The sequence below is a fragment of the Paramisgurnus dabryanus genome, chromosome 23, assembly GCF_030506205.2.
Source record: "Paramisgurnus dabryanus chromosome 23, PD_genome_1.1, whole genome shotgun sequence".
Lineage (NCBI taxonomy): Eukaryota > Metazoa > Chordata > Actinopteri > Cypriniformes > Cobitidae > Paramisgurnus > Paramisgurnus dabryanus.
In genome coordinates this window covers 4,474,569-4,496,161 of record NC_133359.1, presented here as the reverse complement: position 1 = coordinate 4,496,161, position 21,593 = coordinate 4,474,569, and the positions used below count along the sequence as shown (strand labels likewise).

Genomic DNA, 21,593 nt, shown 5'->3' with positions numbered 1-21,593 from the left:
AAGGAATAATTAAATGATCCTGTAAGTTTTAAACTATGCGCGAAATAATGGTGTCATACTATGGCAAAGGTGTGCCTCGTGAATAATATTCCACCAAATTCTTCGAGTTATAGCTGACAGGAAGCGGGACAATTAACGAATTTAGTTACATCAAATATTAAGTAAACAATATTAATGGAATCAAGTGATTGGGCTATAAAGGAGAGTAAACTTTACAATTCATGAGATCTGCCTTCGCCTTAGTAATAAGCTTGTTCGACTTCATGCAGCGCCGCAAGATTCTACAGCCGGGTGACGTCAAGGTACCGCGAGAGCAATTCGCGAAATCATACGAAGGAGTTTTGTTTTTAAATCGCTCTCGCGGAACTTTGACGTCATCCGGATGTAGGTTCTTGCGGCGCCGCATGAAGTCGAACAAGCCTAGTGTTTTCAATATGGTTGGCGGGGCGGTACTGTGTGGGGCTGGGCGTAGGCTGTACCACACACACACACACACACACACCCGCGCACACTATAGCGGAGCACATTGTTCACATTGGACTGTTTGCAACATATATTGCCATCTAGGAAAATCTTGAAATAAAGGATATCGACTGGACAGTGACTGCATTCAGGGAATCAAAGGTGGGGTGGTTATTTTTGTAATAAATCTTTTGATTGCAATTCAATATAGCGTAGACTAAGTGGACCAATTCATAGAGTGTTGTTTACCTAAAATATATATTTTTTTCGCGCACACAAATGGCTAGCATTAAAAACAATTATACGTGCATTTAACAGTTGCTTGGAAAATGTTTATATATGTATGCACACGCGAAACTTTGATTATCTACAGATTGTGTTCCGTGTTTTCTATGCATAGATCCCATTCAGCAGTCTACATTTATTTAGCATTGTTTGCTGATTAAAACCTCAGGGTGTTTTTTTAATTCACCCTTCACTGCGAAACCCGTTCAAGCATCCAAACACTGAATCAGACTCTAATAATCGATCAAAAAACTGATCATGGATTCTATTCTCGAGAACTTCCAGTCATTGGGGAAATATTCGTTTAGCGTTAAATATAAATACAATAAGTCAAAATATAAATCTTATAAACTACAGCGACAGGCGATAAATGAAAACATAAATCATTTTTGATAAGTTTTGATGCTATCCATGTGACAGTTAATGTTACAAGCCTGTGTCTGTATAAACTGTGCTGGGGTGACGCCCCATAATACTGTACGCACAGTTACGAATTCTACTATGGCGCAGATTGTCTTATGAATATTAATTAATTCGTGCCGACGTTATTTGGTAACTTTCCAATAGGTAACGTTTTGATGCTTAATATTTATTCACTGTTATAGACACTGCTTGGAAGTTATCCAATGGCGAAGGACCATTTCATAAATATTAACTAGCCTCGCCATAGTAGGATATGTAATTTCTGGACTATAGAGAGAGCATTGCGGAAGTTTAATATTCCGTTTTGTCGTGGTGGAATCGAGTTCAGATCGCTAACGTACTTAAGTACAAAGGTTTAATGAATTTAAATGACAAAAAGTGTATTTTTTCAATACCGCATAGTGTTTTTCTCGGATTTTCCGGTTACAGCATGAGTTCCCAGATGGGATTTTGAAGCCGTTTGGTCTGTTTCTGTTGTTTGACAAGAGGTGAGTTGATGTTCACATTATTCGGCAATTAGTCAATTAAGTTTACTAATAAATGGTTGAACTGTATTTATGGGTTTTTGTGTCAGTCAAACTTACTCTAAATAATTCAGTGATTCTTTAACATCCGAGATTTGAGCATAGAATAGATTCATAAGATTGACAGTAATGACTAACTAGGCTACTGTCATAACTGTGCCTTTATTATTGACGTCACTATAAGTTTATATGCAATTTTTTTTTATTGAAAATATATTAGTAGCATTTTATGCCTTTGGTGTCATTTTATTTTTTGTAGGGTATAATATATTATTTGTTTTGAACATGTTAATATATTTTATTCAATAACTTGATCTTCTGTTGAGTGAGTCATTTCTACAAAAAAAGCATTGACCTAATGTGCCTGCAGATTTGGGCCAGTATGCAGATGTAATGGTCTGGCCGGTGATGGGTATTTTGGGGGATGATGTCAGTAGCTCGCTCAGTCTGGATCTGTTATGGTTCCTCAGTATTTGATTCCTTCATCTCCCATGTGAGATTCTTCTTACTGTCTGAACCCAACTAGAATCACTTACTTTTGTTGTAGGGTCGTGACTCAAGGAAAATTGATACTTAGGACTCTAATGGGACCATCTGAGGGTTTCATTTGCGCTAACATAATGATTTAAAATTACTGTAATTATTGGCTCACAAGAAATAATTTTAGACACACACCAGACGCAAATGAAGTAAATAAATTATGCTATTCGCACGTATAGTTGGACACTTGAACAATTTGAGTTAACTTCATTCGCGCGTAAAATTTGCGTCATTCACACATGACATTCAGAAGCAAATACGTTCAATTTGCCGGCTTTAGCTACCTTGTAGTCTCAATATGTAAATGTATAGCTCAAATGGAGTAAAGAGCGTATTTTACAACTTACCAGAATGTCCGACCTCCTCCCTGACTTTCTTCCAGTCAAGATCCTTTTTATTCCTGTTTCTATAAAAGTACGAAGATAAATAACGACCATGATTTTGTCCTCCATTGTTGTTGCGTATTTCTGCACCAGCTTGCTACGTCGTAATCTTGTCACCACTAGAGCAAGCTCCTGATTGGTTAACGCTAGGGATGCACCGAATCCAGATTTTTTGGGTTCGGCCGAATACCGAATCCACTGTTTAAGATTCGGCTGAAACCGAATACCGAATCCTACTCGCATCCTTATTCCATTACAGGGCTCGCAAAATTTCAAAATCCCTGGTAGCCCTTCGGGCAGGAACTCTTCAGTTTTTGGTAGCCCGAAATTTTGCCAATACAAAGCCAATAGGGCCTCTAACCACAATGTATAATCTGCTATTCTTGTTATTGTTTTGATGCTGTTGGTTTTTTAACAAAAAAAAAAACTAGATTTCCATGTAAACCAACTGTTCCTGCTCATCCCCACACCAGATATACCCACCATTTAAAAGTGGTTCAGTGGGTCACAAAACTCACAGTTTGGATCATCCAGTTAGAGATTGGATCATTTTTTCGATCAGAAACACAGGGGCTACTGTCGCTTTAAGAGCGATTCTGCACACAGAGTCACTCTCTTCACTGCCCGAGTGCCCGTACAATCTATAACACTTTAAAGCTTGCTGCGAGAGATTTAATTTTCTTACGTGAGGATAGTAATGACTGACAGGACGAAGTTGGAGGATTTGCACAAAAATCTATGACAAATCATTACAGATTGCTTCCTGTACTGCGGCTTCGCCCGATCGCGAAAGTGAAAGTAAAACTCGAGCGCGCGCTCAAACGCAATTTAAATACCCAATGCCTGAATTTCATGCACCACAATTACCCATCCAAATCTGTGAGAGGATACATAAGCATTAGAGCTGCAACTATCGACTATTTTTTCAACCGATTAATCTATCGATTATTTTTTCGATTAATCGAATAGTCTAATGATTTTTTTATACATATAATTCCCCAACAAATAATAAATGTAACATCTGCCATTAACGCCAACATTTTATTTAAGCATTTTCTTAATTAAACAAACACACAAACCAAAATTTTCAACATGAAAAATAAAGTGGCAGTGCCACTTTAAAAGAGGCATTATTCACCTTAAACAATAAAATAGGCATATATTAATATTTTAAACATTAGTTTATGATTAGTACATGCATTAACTCAGCATTAGTTCAGACTGAAGTAAAAATAAGTTCATTGTGATTCATGAACCCTTATATAAAATGTAATGGTTATATTATTACTGTTAATATTATTACTATTAGTAGTACTGCATTCTCATTTAACTTTAACATTTAACTTTTCTTAAGTTCCGGGTAAAAACAAGTTCAGTTAGTATGATCTTCTAATATTTTATAAACAGCGTTTAAGCTGCTGTTACTTTAAATAAACGCATGTCAGGAATACCTTACAAGACGAGCTTCTGTAATATCTGCGCACATATTCGCAAAAAAGACGTTCATTGGGAACTCCGCACTGCCAGCTGGCTTTCAGTGCACGCGGGCACATGCCTATCAGTTCTCAATGTGACAGTAACTTATTATTTCATAACTTCTTAATATAAAAACATGTCCTGCTCTTTATTTACTGTTTCAACATACTGCCCAGAAGCGATGCAATGTCGCGTCTGTCAGGCATCTCGCAGCTCGTATTAAACGAAGATGTAAACGCAGCTGTATTAAGCACAATATGCATTGATTCTATTGTTGTATAAAAACTTACTGTAATAATTCAAATTCTTACGCTGACGTCTCGTCATTTTGAGGTCAGAGAGCCCCAGGTTGCTTTCTTTTAAGATGATCATACACAGGTGTTGCGCTGCTGTGGTATGCCATTTCAGTTTTACACAGTATGTGTTTTATTTGGTCTCTGCTTAAAGTATTCCCACACTTTTGATCGCGTTCTGTCTGTTTGGTTTAACACTTGTATCACCCGGTCGGAGCTGAAGCCGCCTTCATTTCAAAATGTAAACAGTGCGACGCATCGACGCATTTCCGGCAAATCGACGTAATTACGTAATCGACTACGTCGACGCGTCGTTTCAGCCCTAATAAGCATTTAAATATATTTTTTCCTCCCTATAAGTCAAGATAGCTTGACGGGCAGGGCAGGGATGCATTTTGATAGCCCGACTGCAACGCACAATGAAAGCAATGCCGTGCGATGCGTAAGTTTTTCCAGGTGGGTCCACGAAATGTGAAACGGCTCACCGGAAAAAAAAACACTTATCTCTACGTCAGCACCTGATGTGTGTAATCAACGGCCGCGTGACGTCGAGCAGCGTAGCGCAAGCTAAGGGTTTCGGTTCGGTGGAAAAAAAACCTAAGATTCGGCCGAACCCGAACCCCGTCAAAAAGCCCAGTATTCGGCCGAATCCGAATCCTGGATTCGGTGCATCCCTAGTTAACGCTCCGCAAATATCTGCCAAAGTTCAGATTTTTCAACTTGCGCGAATAGTGTTATGCGCGTCAAACGCTGAAACACTCAATTCGCCATTCGCTCGAATCGCGTCATGCACATTTGTTGTGAACGCACCATAAAGCTTGTTAACTAAGGGTGTTTTCACATCTGTAGTTTGGTTTCTTTGGTCCGGACCAAAAGCAAAAAATGTGATAAGATCCACATCACTCATTGGCCACATTTATTTGAACGTATTTCCTAAACTGCTTCTCGATTGGTCAGAATCAACGTGCGCAAATTTCCAACAGAATGGTGGAAGTAAAAAAAAAACGTGCTGTAATTATGTCTGTGGTTGTTATATATAGTTTGTATACAGCGCTCTAGACAAACCGTTCATTTCCAGAATGAACCGCGGATATGGTTTGAAAATAACGTTTTAATGCACTACAAACGGCGAAGACACCAAATTTCTGAGGCTCCGCCCGCAACTCCAGGTATGTCCGCGATCTGTCATTGTGATAATATTGGTAATAGAAACTGTCAACAAACACTTTCTCATCCGATAATGCACTACGCAGCTGACTACGGCAGCTGGTTTAGTTCAAAATGCGCAGTACTTTTGCAGTTAGGTCGGTATCAATCTCGGGTCGTGTTCTCACCACAAACAAACCGAGTTCGTTTGAAAGCAAACATAAAGCAAGGTGGTCTCGGTCCGCTTGTTTGGGCCGCTTTTGGTGCGCACCAGAGTTCGATTGCTGCATTCTCACCTGCCCAAACGAACCGCACCAAGTGAGCAATCGAACTCTGGTAATTATTCAACCGAACTGAACGAGGCTGGTGTGAAAACCAACTAAATACTACTGCAGTACTCATTATGGGCCTAGATTTACCTTTACATGCCTATGTTTTCGTTATGCCAAAGTAACGCTGCAATCAACTGCATTATTAGCCAGGCATTCAAAACCGTATACTTGCGTAAGGTATGCTCCAGGCCTGAAAGGTGTAATTTTCCAGATCATACACAAAGTACGTCAAACATTTGTTGGTGTTCATGAGATCCAACTCTATTACAGGTCTGATTTCCCATAATGCAGTGGCAGTATTATGTTATGTAAGTTTATCGTAAGGTTCCTGAGGGACTATAGAGTTTCAAAATGAGCGGTTCATATAGCTTGCTCATGGTGATGGACACAGAGTATATTCATACTCGTTTTTTCACCTGGTAAACTGGTGAGAGAAACATAGACTGATTTAAGAAGAGATCTGAGCCAAATCTAGAAAGCAACTATCATACGGACTTTGTCGGCGGGCTCTTTTGACTTGCAACCACATAGCAATGCCCTAGAAATCACCCACTCAAATATACATAGTATAGTTACTGCACAGCAACACAAGTAAATCATACTAGCAATGCCCTAGTATTTCGGCAGTGAATGTGGCATGTAGATAGGAAGATTTGCACTTTTATTAAACACACAGCTTAATTGGTAGAGCGATAGCAGCACATAGGTCATGGGTTCGATTCCCAGGTAACACTCATGCTGATTACAAACGTATGTTGAATGTACTATAAGTTGCTTTGATGAAAGCACCTGCTAAAAAATGCACAAATAACACATAATTTCACAACAAACCACACATATTTACCCATAAGCCAGTGTTATGTCAGTGTTAGAGGGTTTATTCCCAAACAGAACAGGACTTTGGGGGCTCATTAGGATCTTTTTGAAGCACTAATTATGAATCTGTGAACGAAAGGGAGCACGAAAGAGGGTTGGATACCCTGAGAGAAGTTCCCCATGGGGTCTCTAGTGTCCCATCTGTGCTGGTCTCAATTGATCAAATGTTCATTCCAAACAACGACAGAAGGACTTAATCAAACTTTCATGTTGCTTAGTATGTGTATTATTGATAATCTATATGACTGTGGCGTTGGATAGTTAGGGGGATTTTTCGAATAATGGCCATATTACACACTCGTGAAATTGAAAGTAAATGTGAAGACACTAATCGCTATCGATATTTTGTTTTAATCCATCAACATCAGAAACACACACCACATTTTCCTGTTGATGACTAGTTGACTTAGTTTCTTACTAGATAGTAAAGCATAAAGTTGTGTCAAGGCAAATTTTCAGTATACATACATGTTAATTAGGATCAATGTAAAAATAACGTTTTCGTTGTTTTAGTGGTTGCTCGTTCACAATAGGGGTGTAACAATACATTGATATGGATCGATGTATTCAATTAAATTTCTAACGATATGATGCATCGATGCCACACATAAAATATCGATATGAGGTACCTATCGTAACGTCCATCTACAAATTTTCCCCCAAAGCGCGCATTTTCGTTTATTTTCTTGTGCTAGTGTTAGCAAGTGAATGCAATGCAGCAACAAAGCAGTTGAAGCCACGAAAGAGGCAGAAGACGTTTTGAATGCTATTGAACGCAAATCGTGGAATTGGAAATATTTTGTATTTGGAAAATTTATTGGACAAACAGATTGGCAGAAAACCTTTGCCAGCACCAGCTGAAACACTTAAGACTTTGAGTGTTGCCATCATAAGCTTAATTTTATGTGACCTTTTTTTCCCCTTTATTATTATTATTGTATTTTTTCTTAGTTTGTTGCTGTCAATGTCTCAGTTGGGACAGAGATTTTACCTTTTTTTAAAGACTTTAAATTAAACGTTTATGTTATATATTTTGTTTGCATTCGTGAATTATTAAAAATGTAACTGCTTCTAAGCTCGTAATATTAAAGTATCAATAATCGTAACATTGCGTCACTTGCGGAGATAACCGATACTGTATCCTTCGTATCGCAATGAAATGTCAGATTTACACCCCAGTTCACAATGATACTTTTAAAAATGTTTAATAATACCCTGTACTGCGTATTATAATAAACTATGAAAACTATAGATCCGAAAAATCTGTTATCGGCACCGATTAATCTAACAAACCGATATATATATTGGTTAACATCTAGTTTTAAATTGTCTTTTAAATTAGTTTTTCTCTGTTATTTTTAGTTTATCAACATCTATTTGTATCATTGAACAACATTTATGTTTATTTGTAACATCTTTTTGTCTATCACATTGGTTGGTTAGTCTCTGAGGAGATGTTGTAACTCGGTTGTGTATACAAATGGCAGTATCACTTATGAACTCTCTGCCCTTTGCCTTTAATAGCTCAAATGTGTTTTTCAGAGCGTGTGCCAGGCAGTGTGTGAGTTACTTATTAATCGTTCAGAGCTTAAGTGTAACTCAACGACTACTGCTAAAGTCTCGCAGGTTGCAGTCCACAAAACAGTTTTCATTAATAATCAACCTCTGGTAATCCAGGATAGTGCTTACAGACCAGGGTAAATATCTAATAATAAAACTCCACACCCTGAGACTAATATAGCCTGTGTTGACTGCCTGGTAATGTTCTGTCTGGAGGGTGACTACGTTTTGGCTGCATGTTTTAGACCATTTTAAAAACAAGATTTTTTATGTGAATTCTAGATTGTAGTTTATAAAATGTACAGTAGCATGATGTAGTATGTAGTAATTTGTTTATTTCGTATTTATTGACGCATAATTAGTGTCATGATCACAGTTTATCACAGTGCTAAGTTTGAACTAGGGGTGGGCGGTATGACCAAAAATAGTGTTAAAGTGAAAAATCCCAGAAGATAACAACAGATTAAGTTTTGATTGACAGAATCTTGTTTTTAAATCAGTTATTAAGACTGTTAAAAGTATAGTATGCATTGTATTTATGCATACAGTACATAAAAAATAGGCAATATGTAAAATGAACTGGTTTGAATATATGCACAAACCCACAGACAGGATAAATACCTGTAAATGAGAGACAGATCTCTAGATATAGATATATGACAGATGCTATGAGGCAATGACCATAGAGTCTGTTTTAAGGTCTTGACGCCCTTTACTTTATATTAGACCTTAACCTTTGCTTCTCTTTCTCATCTTTCTGACAAAGATGTTGTTTGTACTATAAAGCAAATGGCGCGTCAAACTACATCACCCCAGCAGCGCACGTGTCACTGATATAGACCGTTTCAGCAGTAACAATTAGAGATGTGCATTTATGTCATTTTTTCATTTCGATTAATCCATAGGTCTGAAGAATGAGTACTCGATTAACTGGGGGCAGGGCAATCAAAGGGGCGGGGCGTACACGTCATTGCGCGGATCGGCGGGTTGTTACGTCGTTGCGCGGAATTATCTGTTTGTTTTAGAATCATGCATGGTAATGTTACTTATGTCGTACGCCGGTCTGCGTAGCTCGACACAACGTCAAACACGCATCTCCAGACCCAGTCTTTACTACCACAGGCGCTTGTAATGCTAACCAGACATCCAATGCCGCTATATCCACAATAAATAAATTAATAGACCCACATGATGTTCGTGATCGTTCATCGATGCCACGTTCGAATACTCGAGAAATCGCCCATCCCTAGTAACAACTAGAGCCCGACCGATATATCGGCAGGCCGAGAGTTGAAAAATCTGAATTTCGGGTAGAATTTCACGCGCTGCTTTCACGTGTGATTGAAGCGAGTAAACTCAAATGTTCAAGCGTCCAACTATGCACAAATAGCGCATTTTTGCCGCCTCTACCGCGGCTGTTGAAAATATATATATATTTTTTTGATGCATCGCAATGCCAATGTGAATGATTACTGCATCGATGCATAAAAACTAATAGATTATTAAAAAAATAGTGCTCTCGCACGTGTTTCCCACATGTGCGTCTCTCTTTATCTCTCTCTTGTGTCTTTCTTTCTCTCTCTCTCTCTCTCTCTCTCTCTCTCTCTCTCTCTCTCTCTCTCTCTCTCTCTCTCAGTCACATCTCTCTTGCTGTCTCGCGTCTTTCATTATCACTCTTGCACCTCTGCAGTAATATTAAACAATGTGATGCACCAAATTAAATCAAATCGTCAACATAATAATCATAATGAAATCGAACCATGAGACTAGTGACGATTCACACCCTTAGTCATTTCAGCCCTATTACAGCCCGATTACAATGATTTAGTCATTTATTAGTCACTAAACATGTCATCGTTGTAAGCATGAGATCATCAAGAATTAACAAGTGGACTGAGAAATAAAACGTTGGAATGCTTTTGTGCAGTAATTAATAAACCATGATGTCAGATAACCTTATAGGTTATTTTTGTTATTAACTTGACAATTCTGTTAAATACAGTTTGCATTAAAGTTACTTGCATTCATGTAGTTCAAATGATGGAGGAGGATGGTGTTAGCAACAACAATGTCATGGGTTCAATCCCAAAAATCAAGAAAAACCATCACAGCCATCTGAGTCCTGCAACCTATAACAATCATAAAGAGCTATTGGAAGATAGTTGAAAAGCATTCAGTGAAAGGATTGATTGAGTCTGTATGTGATGTATTTGAATCAAAGCCTTCTGAATGATCAGATCTCAGATAATGGCTTCCCTTGCAAGCTCGAGTCTTCTTTCAAGTGCCAAAAATGTGTTTCTCATTTCATACTTTGTTTCCCTTATGTTTCCACATAGACTGCTAACATAAAAGTTTGAGATCTTGGGATAATGACTGTCTTCCTTATGCATACCTCACTAAAAAAAAGTCAGACAAAGGTGCACCAGTTTGTAATAATTTGCAGACTGTGATGTCTACTTGATATGTTAAGTTTTACTCTCCATTACTCAGCCTAGTTCTAGTCAGTTTGTTAAATGTTGGAAGAGGGACAAGAGGACTTTGGACTTCCAATGTCCGCAACTCCAGCAGCCTATGTCTTCATCATGTCAGCCAATCAGCAATGACATCCTTTTCCCTCGGCTTCGGTGCTTAGTCACATGGCATTTATGGCTCATGTGATTATTTTATTATCAAAGATGCAATGTTTATGATATCTTTCTGCACTATACATTCTTATTTTAGGCTGTGAGGTAAAAGAGCTGGGTAAAAAAAGAGATTTATAACCTAAATTCAAATTATCTAAACAATATTGATCCTTAATGTGCGTGCTTTACTTCAGGCAGGGCTCTTAAAGGTAACCTTTTGGTCCAGCGCAAACATGAACGATGCTCAGGAAAGACACTGGCCAGCAAAAGTTTTAGGCCTTTTCAATTCATATATTTAATCAAACCACATACAAAACAGATTTTTATGCGCTACTTGTGTGCTGTTTGAGAAGTTTTGTGCCCGGGATGTCGCATCTCAATAAGGCCTAATATTCGACAGTTATGTTTTTGTCATTATCGTGTGAATCCTGTGGATGTAGCAGGGATATAATGTGTGTTTGTACTGATTGTATTTGTGGTTTCTTTTCAGGTGTGGTGAGAGGTTGCGGAGGAGTGAAGGAATGACTGAATATAAACTGGTGGTAGTGGGGGCTGGAGGCGTGGGCAAGAGCGCTCTCACCATCCAACTCATCCAGAACCACTTCGTGGATGAATATGACCCAACCATAGAGGTAACGTGTGTATTTGTGAAGTACTTTTGAGTAACTGAAGCTAGTGACAGACTAATATATTGTGCAGGCAGAGATATTATCATGTCAATTGACACCAAAATCTGCAGAAGTGGTCTCTGGTTCTGTTTAGTTTGCAGGGTTTCCACAGGTCCTTGAAATCCTTGAAAGTTTGTGAATCTGGGGGAAAAAAATCACGCCCCTGCAAAGTTTTTAAAAATATACATACAGTAGATACAGGTCATTGAAAGTGGTTGAATCTATTATATGCAAGAAGTTTTCTAGAAAAAAATCCATATTATTCCCTGTGTAGTGTAGGATAATATCATAAAAACTCTAGACTTTTTAAGCACACGTGCTAAAATGTTCGCTTTAAATGCTTATATCTTCTGTATACAAATGTTGATTTATACCAAAATGCTTTTTTGCATAGTTGTGTTTGACACATGAAAACGTCTTGGGTTACGTATATACTGTTGTTCCCTGAGAAGGGAACGAGATGCTGCGTCTCCCTTGCCATACATCCCTGAAACGCCGTCTTTGGCAATATTTCAGATAGCGATATACTTCCTGGCTTCCGCATCACCCTGACTTTGTCATTAAGCTTCACTATTGGTTGAATTTGATATACACATTCAGATGCACTTAACCATTGAGGCGTCCCCAAACTGTCACCGTAGTGACGCTGCGCGAGTTCCCTCGAAAGGGAACTGTAACAATGTATCTTAAAAGGTAACACGATGTAACTTTGCTCTCACTTGAAATGTGACCCCATATTAAGTCCTTGAATTTGAGGGTATTAGACCTGGAAAGTCCTTGAAAGATCCTTGAATTTGAAGTTAACTAAGGTGCGGGAACCCTGAGTTTGGTTCGGGAGCGTGGCACAATAATGTGAGCGCTAAACCTGTCGCGGCACGAATCTGAAAGCTTGACGTCAATTATGCGACTGTTTACATCCTACCTTAGCTTCAGCTCTAACAATAAAAAAATTGTGATATACATACAGCACGATTACGTCATTATGTATTTCTGATACATACAGCATGATTATGTCACCACTACGTCCCAATCAGCCCCAAATAATAGTTGTACTTGACTTTGCGTGCCACGTGCGCTCAATTGGTTTATGGCATCAAATAACCAAGATATTTCAAAGCAAATTAAGAGCAATCGCTCTCATGTTACTTTAATGTCATATGACAGTCCATTTGTGCAGCACTGTTTGAAGTTATTTTCACCTAATAAGCTATTCAAAATATTTATAAAACTACAAAAAATCTAAATTACTATGATATGAAATAGAAATAACTGTAATCATTTATTATGTATTTATGACCCCCGAGAAGGTTGTTTTGTGAATATGCACACAGCTACAAGGCATTGCCAAGCACAACGCAAATCAGATTTTTTTTTCTGCGCATGGCTTGCACACGGAGCGTCAAATAAGCCCTAGGAGTTTCCCCTCGGCTTGAGATTGCTCCCAGCGTGAGGGTTTATGTGTGTACGTGCTTGAGCATGTCCTCTCTCTCCCGCTATTCTGTTTTCCCGCCACGCCCGTCTCTGGACAAACAATGTCCTTTTTATGGACAGTGCCTCTACGCTAACACACACAAGCACATTGATGCGTGTTGAATTCTGCTCTCCGTTCCTTCAGGCCCTTAAGTGTTTCGATTTCTGCAGTTTTTCCTTCAGATCAATAAATGTTATTAGTTGTGGACAATAAGCCTTAGACTCTATGTAAGTTTTTATGTAACTGGGGTACGATTTGTGCCATGGACATGAATGATACCTCAATCCTTGTGCCTGGCTGAGGAGAAGTTTGTGATTATTTTCTTAAGCGGTCAAAGTATTTTTACTTAAAACATTTCAACAAATTTCAACAAATTTCATTGTATGTAATGCAATGACAATAAAAAGCATTCAATTCAATTCTTAAAAGGGACATTATTTAAAACTATTTTTTATACTTGCTTCATGATCTAGTCTAGAGAACTGAATATAGACTCAAGGATGGGATATTTTAACCTGTGCCTGCAAGCAACCGCTCAGAACATTTTAACAACCTTATTTCAATGCTCCTGCAACCACCATGGCACCATTCTGGTTGTCATTATAACATTTAATTTGAACACTATTTATTTATACTTGGCTTCATGATAGACTCAACAGGTAGAATTTAATAAAGTTGTGTCCCAGGTGCACTATGTACTCTAGTATATAAATTTTATTATTAAATCATTATTTACTATTCTATACAATATATATATATATATATATATATATATATATATATATATATATATATATATAACAAAAGTATAATGAAATACATTAGTACATATAAAAAGGTCATATTGGTGAAGTTTAAAAAATTGTAAAAATAAATCAAAATTCTGTCCTTATTAGTAAATAAATGATTTTGTTTCAAACTTGTATAAGTTTAATAGTTTTGCTGAAGAGAGGAAGATATTTTAAATAATGTTTGCAACTAATCCGTTCTGGGGCACCATTGACTTCCATAGTAGGAAAAAATAATACTATGGAAGCAAATGGTGCCCTATGGAAGCCCATTTCCGGCACATAAAAAATGGTCTGGTAAATCATAATTATGAGATAAAGTCGAAATTATGACTGTAAAAGTCATTTTTATGACAGAAAATCTAAAGATAAAGTTATGACTTTAAAATTTGACTTTTTATTTCAGAATTTTGACTTTTAAAGTCATAGTTTTAACTTTTTAATCTTATATTTATCACTTCTTATCTCATCATTTAGATTTTAAAGGTCATAATTTTTACTTTAAATCTCATAATTTTTACTTAAAAGTCTTACTTTCTACTTTTACCTCATAATTATGATTTACCAGAGCTTTTTTATGCTGTGACACAAACTCTGAAAATCCTGCACACTTTCTTCTTGCAAAAATGTATCAACATCTTTGATTTAGCAACGTTTCGATCATATGATCTTCAATAGGCATTAACACACTTTTCAAACTCAATTGTATTAGATTATTCACATGACCAATCACAATGAAGACAAATCATTGACCAATCAAAATGAGTGAATACATAATATAGGGCTGGGACTCGATTAAAAAAATTAATTTAATTAATTAGAGGCTTTGTAATTAATTAAATGAAATTAATCACATATAAATATTTGACCTGAGAACATTGAGAAGTTATTTTTTCACATGGATTTTTAGTATACCATGAATAATGACTGAATACATAAGCTTAAGCAACAAAATATTGTTTATTTTTGTTCAACCAAGTCGTTGTACTCGGAGTCGGGCTAATGTCCACGCTAGCTGCTATATGTTTTGCATTTAGAGGATACTTGAGGCTCGATGTGCTGCGGTGATATGTGAATTCCTTGTTGCATAGCTTACACACAACCATGCTCTTATCGACGCTTCCATCCGTTCATTTTTTATAAAAGAATTTCCCATCCACGGGGCCAACCAAAGCGATCTCATCAGCTTCTTCGTTCATGTTCACTGTGGTTTGTTGTTGTCTGAAGTCATGAACGCTAGTTGGTGCTCCAGTATAATCGGTCCGCCGAAACTCATCCAATGAGAAATGTTCCGCGTTGCAAAAATAAGTGCGATTAAAATGCGTTAAAAATGTTTAACGCGTTATTTTTTGTGTAATTAATTAATCTTAATTAACGCGTTAAAGTCCCGGCCCTAATAATTAACATAGAAAAGGTTTTAACATCACATTGACTAATGCTTCATCATTGATACCCATAGGTGATAATTTCTTATGTGGCGGAACTGGGCTTCCATATGCTTTTTGGTATTTTTCAAAATATCTTAATTTGTGTTTGGCAAAAAAAGAAATGTATACAAGTTTGTAACAACTTGCGGATAAGTAAATGACGACAGAATTTTCATTTTCCGTTGAACTATCCTTTTAAGTTTGATGTGGTTTCGGCAGGATTCCTATAGGAAACAGGTGGTGATCGATGGAGAGACGTGTCTACTGGACATCTTGGACACTGCAGGTCAGGAGGAGTACAGCGCCATGAGAGATCAGTACATGAGGACGGGAGAGGGATTCCTTTGTGTATTTGCCATCAATAACACCAAGTCCTTTGAGGACATTCATCAGTACAGGTGTGTGTGGACATCATGTGCAGTTATGTAACATCAAACTGTAACATTCTTAAAAGCGAAGGAAATCAGCCAAATCTTTATAATGTTGCTGTTGAACCAATAACATTGTTATAACATTGTGTCCTGAACATACACATTAAATTATCCATGCCCCCATTAATAGTAACACACATACTGATGAAGAAATGTATAGCTTGAATGCACTTTAATTTTTGTCATTGAAGTTATGTGATAGTCGCTACTGTTGTTTTAATCACAGCATTTGGTGAAATATAAAACTAGGGATGCACTGTCAAGTTTGTCATCCGTTTCTAAGAATCCATCCCAAAATATTTAGTTGTTGTTCAGCAGAAAGTAAGGTGGGGCTTTTATAGTGCAGTCGGGGTGAAATCGATCCCTACTCAATTAGGAGAGAGAGAGCGAGAGAGAGAGCTTTTAAAGACATGAAAGGAAAAAACAAATGGAATATAATTCAATTATATATCAGTCAAGTTGTTATTTATGGATAATGGATCTAGATAATGGATTTTTTCAAACACAAAATGCAGTACATCATGGGTAATAGAAATGCTATGTTTAATATCAGCCTATAGTTGTATAATATTCATTGTGCATTATGCGGTCTATTCCAGTTTGGGCTGGGAAATGGTGAGGAAATTAAGAGGTTAATCTACATATATAGGGTAATAAAACAAGGCTTCATAAGTTTTCATGTTGTTCTCTATGCTGCACACAGTCTTCAGAAGAAACTTAAAGGTCCAGTGTGTAGATTTTAGCGGCATCTAGTGGTGAGATTGTAAATTGCAACCAACGGCTCGGCCCCGGCCCGTAATATATAGTGAAGCTACAGTAATCACCACTAGACAAACATGTCATCGTCTGAGACAACGTAGTGAAGAAAAGTGCTCTATAGATCTGTTTGTCCGTTTAGAGCTACTGTAGAAAAATGACGGCGCAAAATGGCGACTTTCGTGTAAGAGGACCCACGGTGTTTTTAGCAGGGACGTGCACAGGAATTTTTAGGGGCAGTTGCTCTGACCTAAATAAAGGGCACACCCCCCCCCCCCTAATTTTTTTTTTTAAACTCACGGCCTATATGAAGGACTGAGAATAACAGGGTCTTTATTAAAATCAGCAAACATGTTTGCCTAATGCCTACCAAAATGCTAATGTTTGCCTAATGCTAGTCTGCAAGCTATGATAGCTAGCTGCTATCTGTCTGATTATTTAGGCTTAAACGTGGCAAACTCAGCCTAGATTCATGAAGATTTTAACAGAGGTGGAAAGAGTAGCCAAAAACTTTACTCAAGTAAAAGTACAAGTAACTAAATAAATAATTACTCAAGTAGAAGTAAAAAGTATGCAAGGAAAAAAATTCTCAAGTAGCGAGTTACTAGTTACTCATGAAAAAATAAATCTAGATATACACGCGCAAACACACACACACACACACACACACACACACACACACACACACACACACAATACAGTGCCCTCCATAAGTATCAGAACTGTAAAGACAAGATTTTTCTGTTTGCTGTGGAGACCAGAAATTGGTAAGATAAATATCAGTATGTCAGAAGTTTAGAATGTCACATTTTATTAACCTTTGTTTATGTTTCAACACATACATGCTTTAACAACAAAGAACAACAGCATTAAATGCTGACTTATGTGTGTTGTACACAAATGCACATAAGTGAATCAAACTGATCCTACACATTTTATGCTTTTCATGTGTAAACAATCAGGACACAGCTCAGTGACCATTAAAAAAAAAATAATGTGACGGATTCTCTACTTTTGTCTCATGTTCATCTTTTAATGTTTAGACATTTCTTGACTCCACAACAAACAGAAAAAAACGTATGAAGGGCACTTCTACATTATGTGTAAAACTGCAACATACACAAACAGTACAGAAAAAAGAATACAAACACAGAATACACAAGCATTTCAAATTAACAAATTAACTCTAGTCTCAATGTTGATGTAGCTTATAGCTGAAATATCAGACAAGTAAGCTGACAACAGTTTTGCATATGTATAAAGTTAGAAATCTCCTATGGTCTGAGGACATTGACAGTTTACACTTACATAAAAATGATTTTAGACAAAACGCATGTTTTCTAAAGTTGTCATGTCATGTGTGTTTTGTGAGAATCACTTACATCATACAGTACAGACAATCATCAGACGTCAATCATCGATGTATTTTCTTCAATCTGTGCTACAATGCTTCTGGTTGCGCACGCGTTTAACTGTGTCTGACGACGAACAGGTCGCGTGTATGTAATGGCGGTTACATGTGTGAAGTTTTGCTTTTAGTTAAAAGATTGGTAAATTCATTTCCACGTCACCAAACACTGGTTATATTCTGCGTGTTTCTACATAGGTTACGAGTAAAACAGCTTCTGACGATTCCGTTTTTGCAGCGATCTGAACAATTCATTCAAACTGATTCGCGAACCTATTTAAAACGTTTGGCCCATTCGCTTTGTAAAGAATCGACTCAAAAGACTCATTTATTTGCAACACTTTGTAAGGAATCGACTCAAACGAGTCATTAATTCGCGAATGCGCCAGAAACACAAGATAGCAATTTAAAAATAAAATAGAAATTTCGTAATTAATTAAAATACAGTAACGAAGTAACGCTGCATAGTGTAAACGAAGTAAAAGTACAATTTATTTTTTTCCACCTCGGAAGGGCAACTTGAGTCGAGAAGGGCATATGGGCAGTTGCCCGGGCAACCTGAGCAACCCCCCTGTGCACGTCCCTGGTTTTTAGATAAAAATGGTTCATTCTAAGGTAATAAAAACAATACAGTTCATCATGTAAGGTCTTTATACACCACTGATAATATAGTTACAGAATGGAAAATAAGTATTTGACACATGAGCATTTTTATCAGTAAGGGGATTTCTAACTGAGCTATTAACAAAATTCACCAGATGTGGCCATCAAGCCAAATATTTAATACATACAAAGAAATCAGAACATTTAAGTATACAAGTTGAGTCATAATAAATAAAGTGAATGTATTTTGGTTTTGTATGTATTTTATATTGCATTTCTGTCAAGAGATCATTTTAAAAGTTTACACAAGTTACACAGTGCACCTTTAAAGTAAACATATTTGTACCCTGCGTGAATATTTTGTCGCTGTCTTCTGATCTGAGTATTTTTTTACTTTAGTGGAAATCTGTTTAGACGTGACACTCTTCTTCCGTGTACAGGGAACAGATCAAACGGGTAAAGGATTCGGATGATGTGCCTATGGTGCTTGTGGGTAACAAATGTGACCTCCCAGCTCGGACGGTGGACACGAGGCAAGCGCAGGAGCTCGCTCGAAGCTACGGGATCCCTTTCATCGAGACCTCGGCCAAAACCAGACAAGTGAGTCGGATAAAGATGCAACTGGCTACGTGATGGAAACATCTTAACGAAAGATCTTGTGATGTTTTAAATGATGTCAAACACAAAAGGATAAAATAATTCACCTAAACATAAAGATTATCTTATAATTTACTTACCCTTATACCATCCCAGATGTACTAACATCCTTTTTCAACATGTTAAAGCTCCAAAAGGTCATACATCCATCATTATATCCAGATGACAGATTATTTTGTCATATACTCATTTGCTGTTTCAATGGTAAACCTCATAGCAACATGCCACATTAATTTAATATGTTTATCTAGGGCTGTCAAAAGATTAATTGCGATTATTCGCATACAAAATAAAAGTTGTGTTGGTGTTATATATTTGTGTGTTTATTGGTTGGAATTATTTTGTATATATAAATGTAAGAATTTTTTGTTTAATTTTTTTTATAGAAAAAAATATTTTATATTTATATATAATATAAAATATATCAGATTAAAAATAAATAAAAATATATATATATACATGTAAATGTGTCTTTCTGTAAGTACATATATGCATGTGTGTGTATTTATGTATACAAAAATAGTTACACACAGTGCGCACACACACACACACACACATATATCATGCAAAACTTTTTTTTGTATGCGATTAATCGCGATTAATCTTTTGTCAGCCCTAGTTTTATCACACCTTCCAACGTGGATCAACCATTCAATAAGTGTATTAAATAGTACGATTTCTATGTAAATAATGTTCAAGGGCATGGAAAGTATTAAATAAAATATTCATAGCTTTTTATCATTTTCAAAGTGTAAAAACATTAATTATAAACGCCGTTGGCTTCTTAATTCAATTATTACTTTAGTCTTTGCTCCGGGCGCACCTGTCAAACAGACCTAGAGGTTTTGCTTGCTATGTTTTATAGCTCTAGGAGATTTTTGGCTTTAGTGTTTAATGCAGTAAACCTCCTCATTGCCACCTAGTACACACACACACACACACACACACACACACAGGTTGTGTTGTATAACACTGCAGGCAGTGACTCACTGCTGCCGTGTTACTGTATGCCCATCTGATGATGTCAGCCAGAAAAAAAGGCCACACTTTGATCACAACTTCGATCAGCAACTTAAAAGATATGTTTTTTCATATTTCATCTGTAACTGTAGGCTTCCACATAGACCTGCACACAGAAAAACCCATTATATTCATACGGTATGAGAATATCATGTTACATCACACTTGTTTGTCATCTTTGGTAAGATTACCATGGATCTGTTCCCATGAAATCATCAGAAATCAACTCTGTGCTTTTGTGTTTCTGTGGTTATCGTGTCTGCAGGGTGTGGAGGACGCCTTCTATACCCTCGTACGAGAGATCCGGCAGCACAAAATGAGGAAGCTGAACCCTCCGGACGACAGCGGCCAGGACTGCATGAGCTGCCGCTGCGTTGTGTCGTGATCAAGGTGACAAATACACACTTGCACACGTAATGTACTAAGACCGACAGAAAAGTAAACGTTGCGATTGTTATGCTATGAACTATACTCTCGTTCTGGCGTAATAATCAAGGACTTTGCTGCTGTAGGAGCACAATGATATTACGCAGCGCCAGAAAATAGTCCTCTGCTATTGAAAGTTACCAAGGGGACTACTTTCGGGCGCTGCGTAATATCATTGCGCCTCCTGCAGCCATGGTATGTATGACTCTTTTCAATAAAGGAAACATTTGTAGATTTAATCTAAGAATTTGTTTTGTTTTCTTTTACTTAGCTGACCAGCGCTTGTTGACCAGCTCATGGCTCCCCATGGCAGACTGGACCAGTGAGAAACGACAACCGTCTCATCTGAAAGTGACTGTTAACAAAAAGCAAACAAGGCCGCCTGCGTAACAGACATTTGAAACAGGAACGAGTCTTGCTTTGACCACCTGGATCACCTTTTTGTCTGTCCACGTCTGCCTGATAAACACCACTAATGACTTACTCGTGTATGTTCTTTATTTGTAACCCGTGCTGGGTGGCGCTGTGGATTTCTGCTAAATTATTGTTCTTGAAGTCTCAACACTGGTCTTATATGAACTCGGCACCTCTCATGACCTCAACAACACACGAAAAACCTTCCTCGGCTCAGATTGCAATGACTGGACACTTGTGACCTCATCCCACGTCCCCGTTCCCTTCAGTTACACCTCACGGACAGCATACAGGTTGGGCGGAGAGAGTCGTACAATTTACTCTGGAGGCGCTGTGCCTCCGTCATCGGTCGGAGATATTTGTTTTGCTTAACATGCAGGTTGTTTTAACATACGTTTGTGAATAAATCCACACGGGCGCATTAGTTATGTGTGCTGGTTCATGTGTATGCTACGAAAGAACGTTACTATTAGAAAATTAAAATGGCTGACTGAATTTTCAATAATAAAACTGTTGATCTGTTTTGAAATCTTCAATGTTGTAATGTTTTGGCAAAATTATTTGTGGGTGAATGCCTTAATAAACAGATAACAGCATCAC

At 37.4% G+C, this 21,593-nt stretch overlaps 1 protein-coding gene across 3 annotated transcripts; it reads left to right on the top strand.

Moving 5' to 3' along the window:
- Positions 1 to 489: 489 nt before the first annotated feature.
- Positions 490 to 21,529, top strand: hrasa (HRas proto-oncogene, GTPase a). 3 transcript variants are annotated; one of them, XM_065292259.2, is made up of 7 exons: positions 1,457 to 1,658; positions 2,065 to 2,187; positions 11,415 to 11,556; positions 15,498 to 15,676; positions 18,917 to 19,076; positions 20,419 to 20,543; positions 20,851 to 21,529. In XM_065292259.2, exons 2-6 carry the CDS (start codon positions 2,153 to 2,155, stop codon positions 20,536 to 20,538), a joined length of 636 nt encoding a protein of 211 aa, XP_065148331.1. In that variant the 5' UTR covers positions 1,457 to 1,658; positions 2,065 to 2,152; the 3' UTR covers positions 20,539 to 20,543; positions 20,851 to 21,529. The 3 variants fall into 3 exon arrangements, with proteins under 3 accessions (XP_065148334.1, XP_065148331.1, XP_065148333.1); XM_065292262.1 differs by lacking the exons at positions 1,457 to 1,658; positions 2,065 to 2,187 and adding an exon at positions 490 to 624; XM_065292261.2 differs by lacking the exon at positions 2,065 to 2,187 and having other exon boundaries at positions 1,458 to 1,658.
- Positions 21,530 to 21,593: the final 64 nt, after the last annotated feature.

What these genes read in the sequence shown, in the direction of transcription:
- hrasa (XM_065292259.2), top strand. Translation starts at nt 2,153, where the DNA reads ATGGTTCCTCAGTATTTGATTCCTTCATCTCCCAT. An exon ending in AATATGACCCAACCATAGAG is followed by an intron (nt 11,557 to 15,497) that starts GTAACGTGTGTA and finishes TGGTTTCGGCAG; the next exon opens with GATTCCTATAGGAAACAGGT. An exon ending in CCTCGGCCAAAACCAGACAA is followed by an intron (nt 19,077 to 20,418) that starts GTGAGTCGGATA and finishes TCGTGTCTGCAG; the next exon opens with GGTGTGGAGGACGCCTTCTA.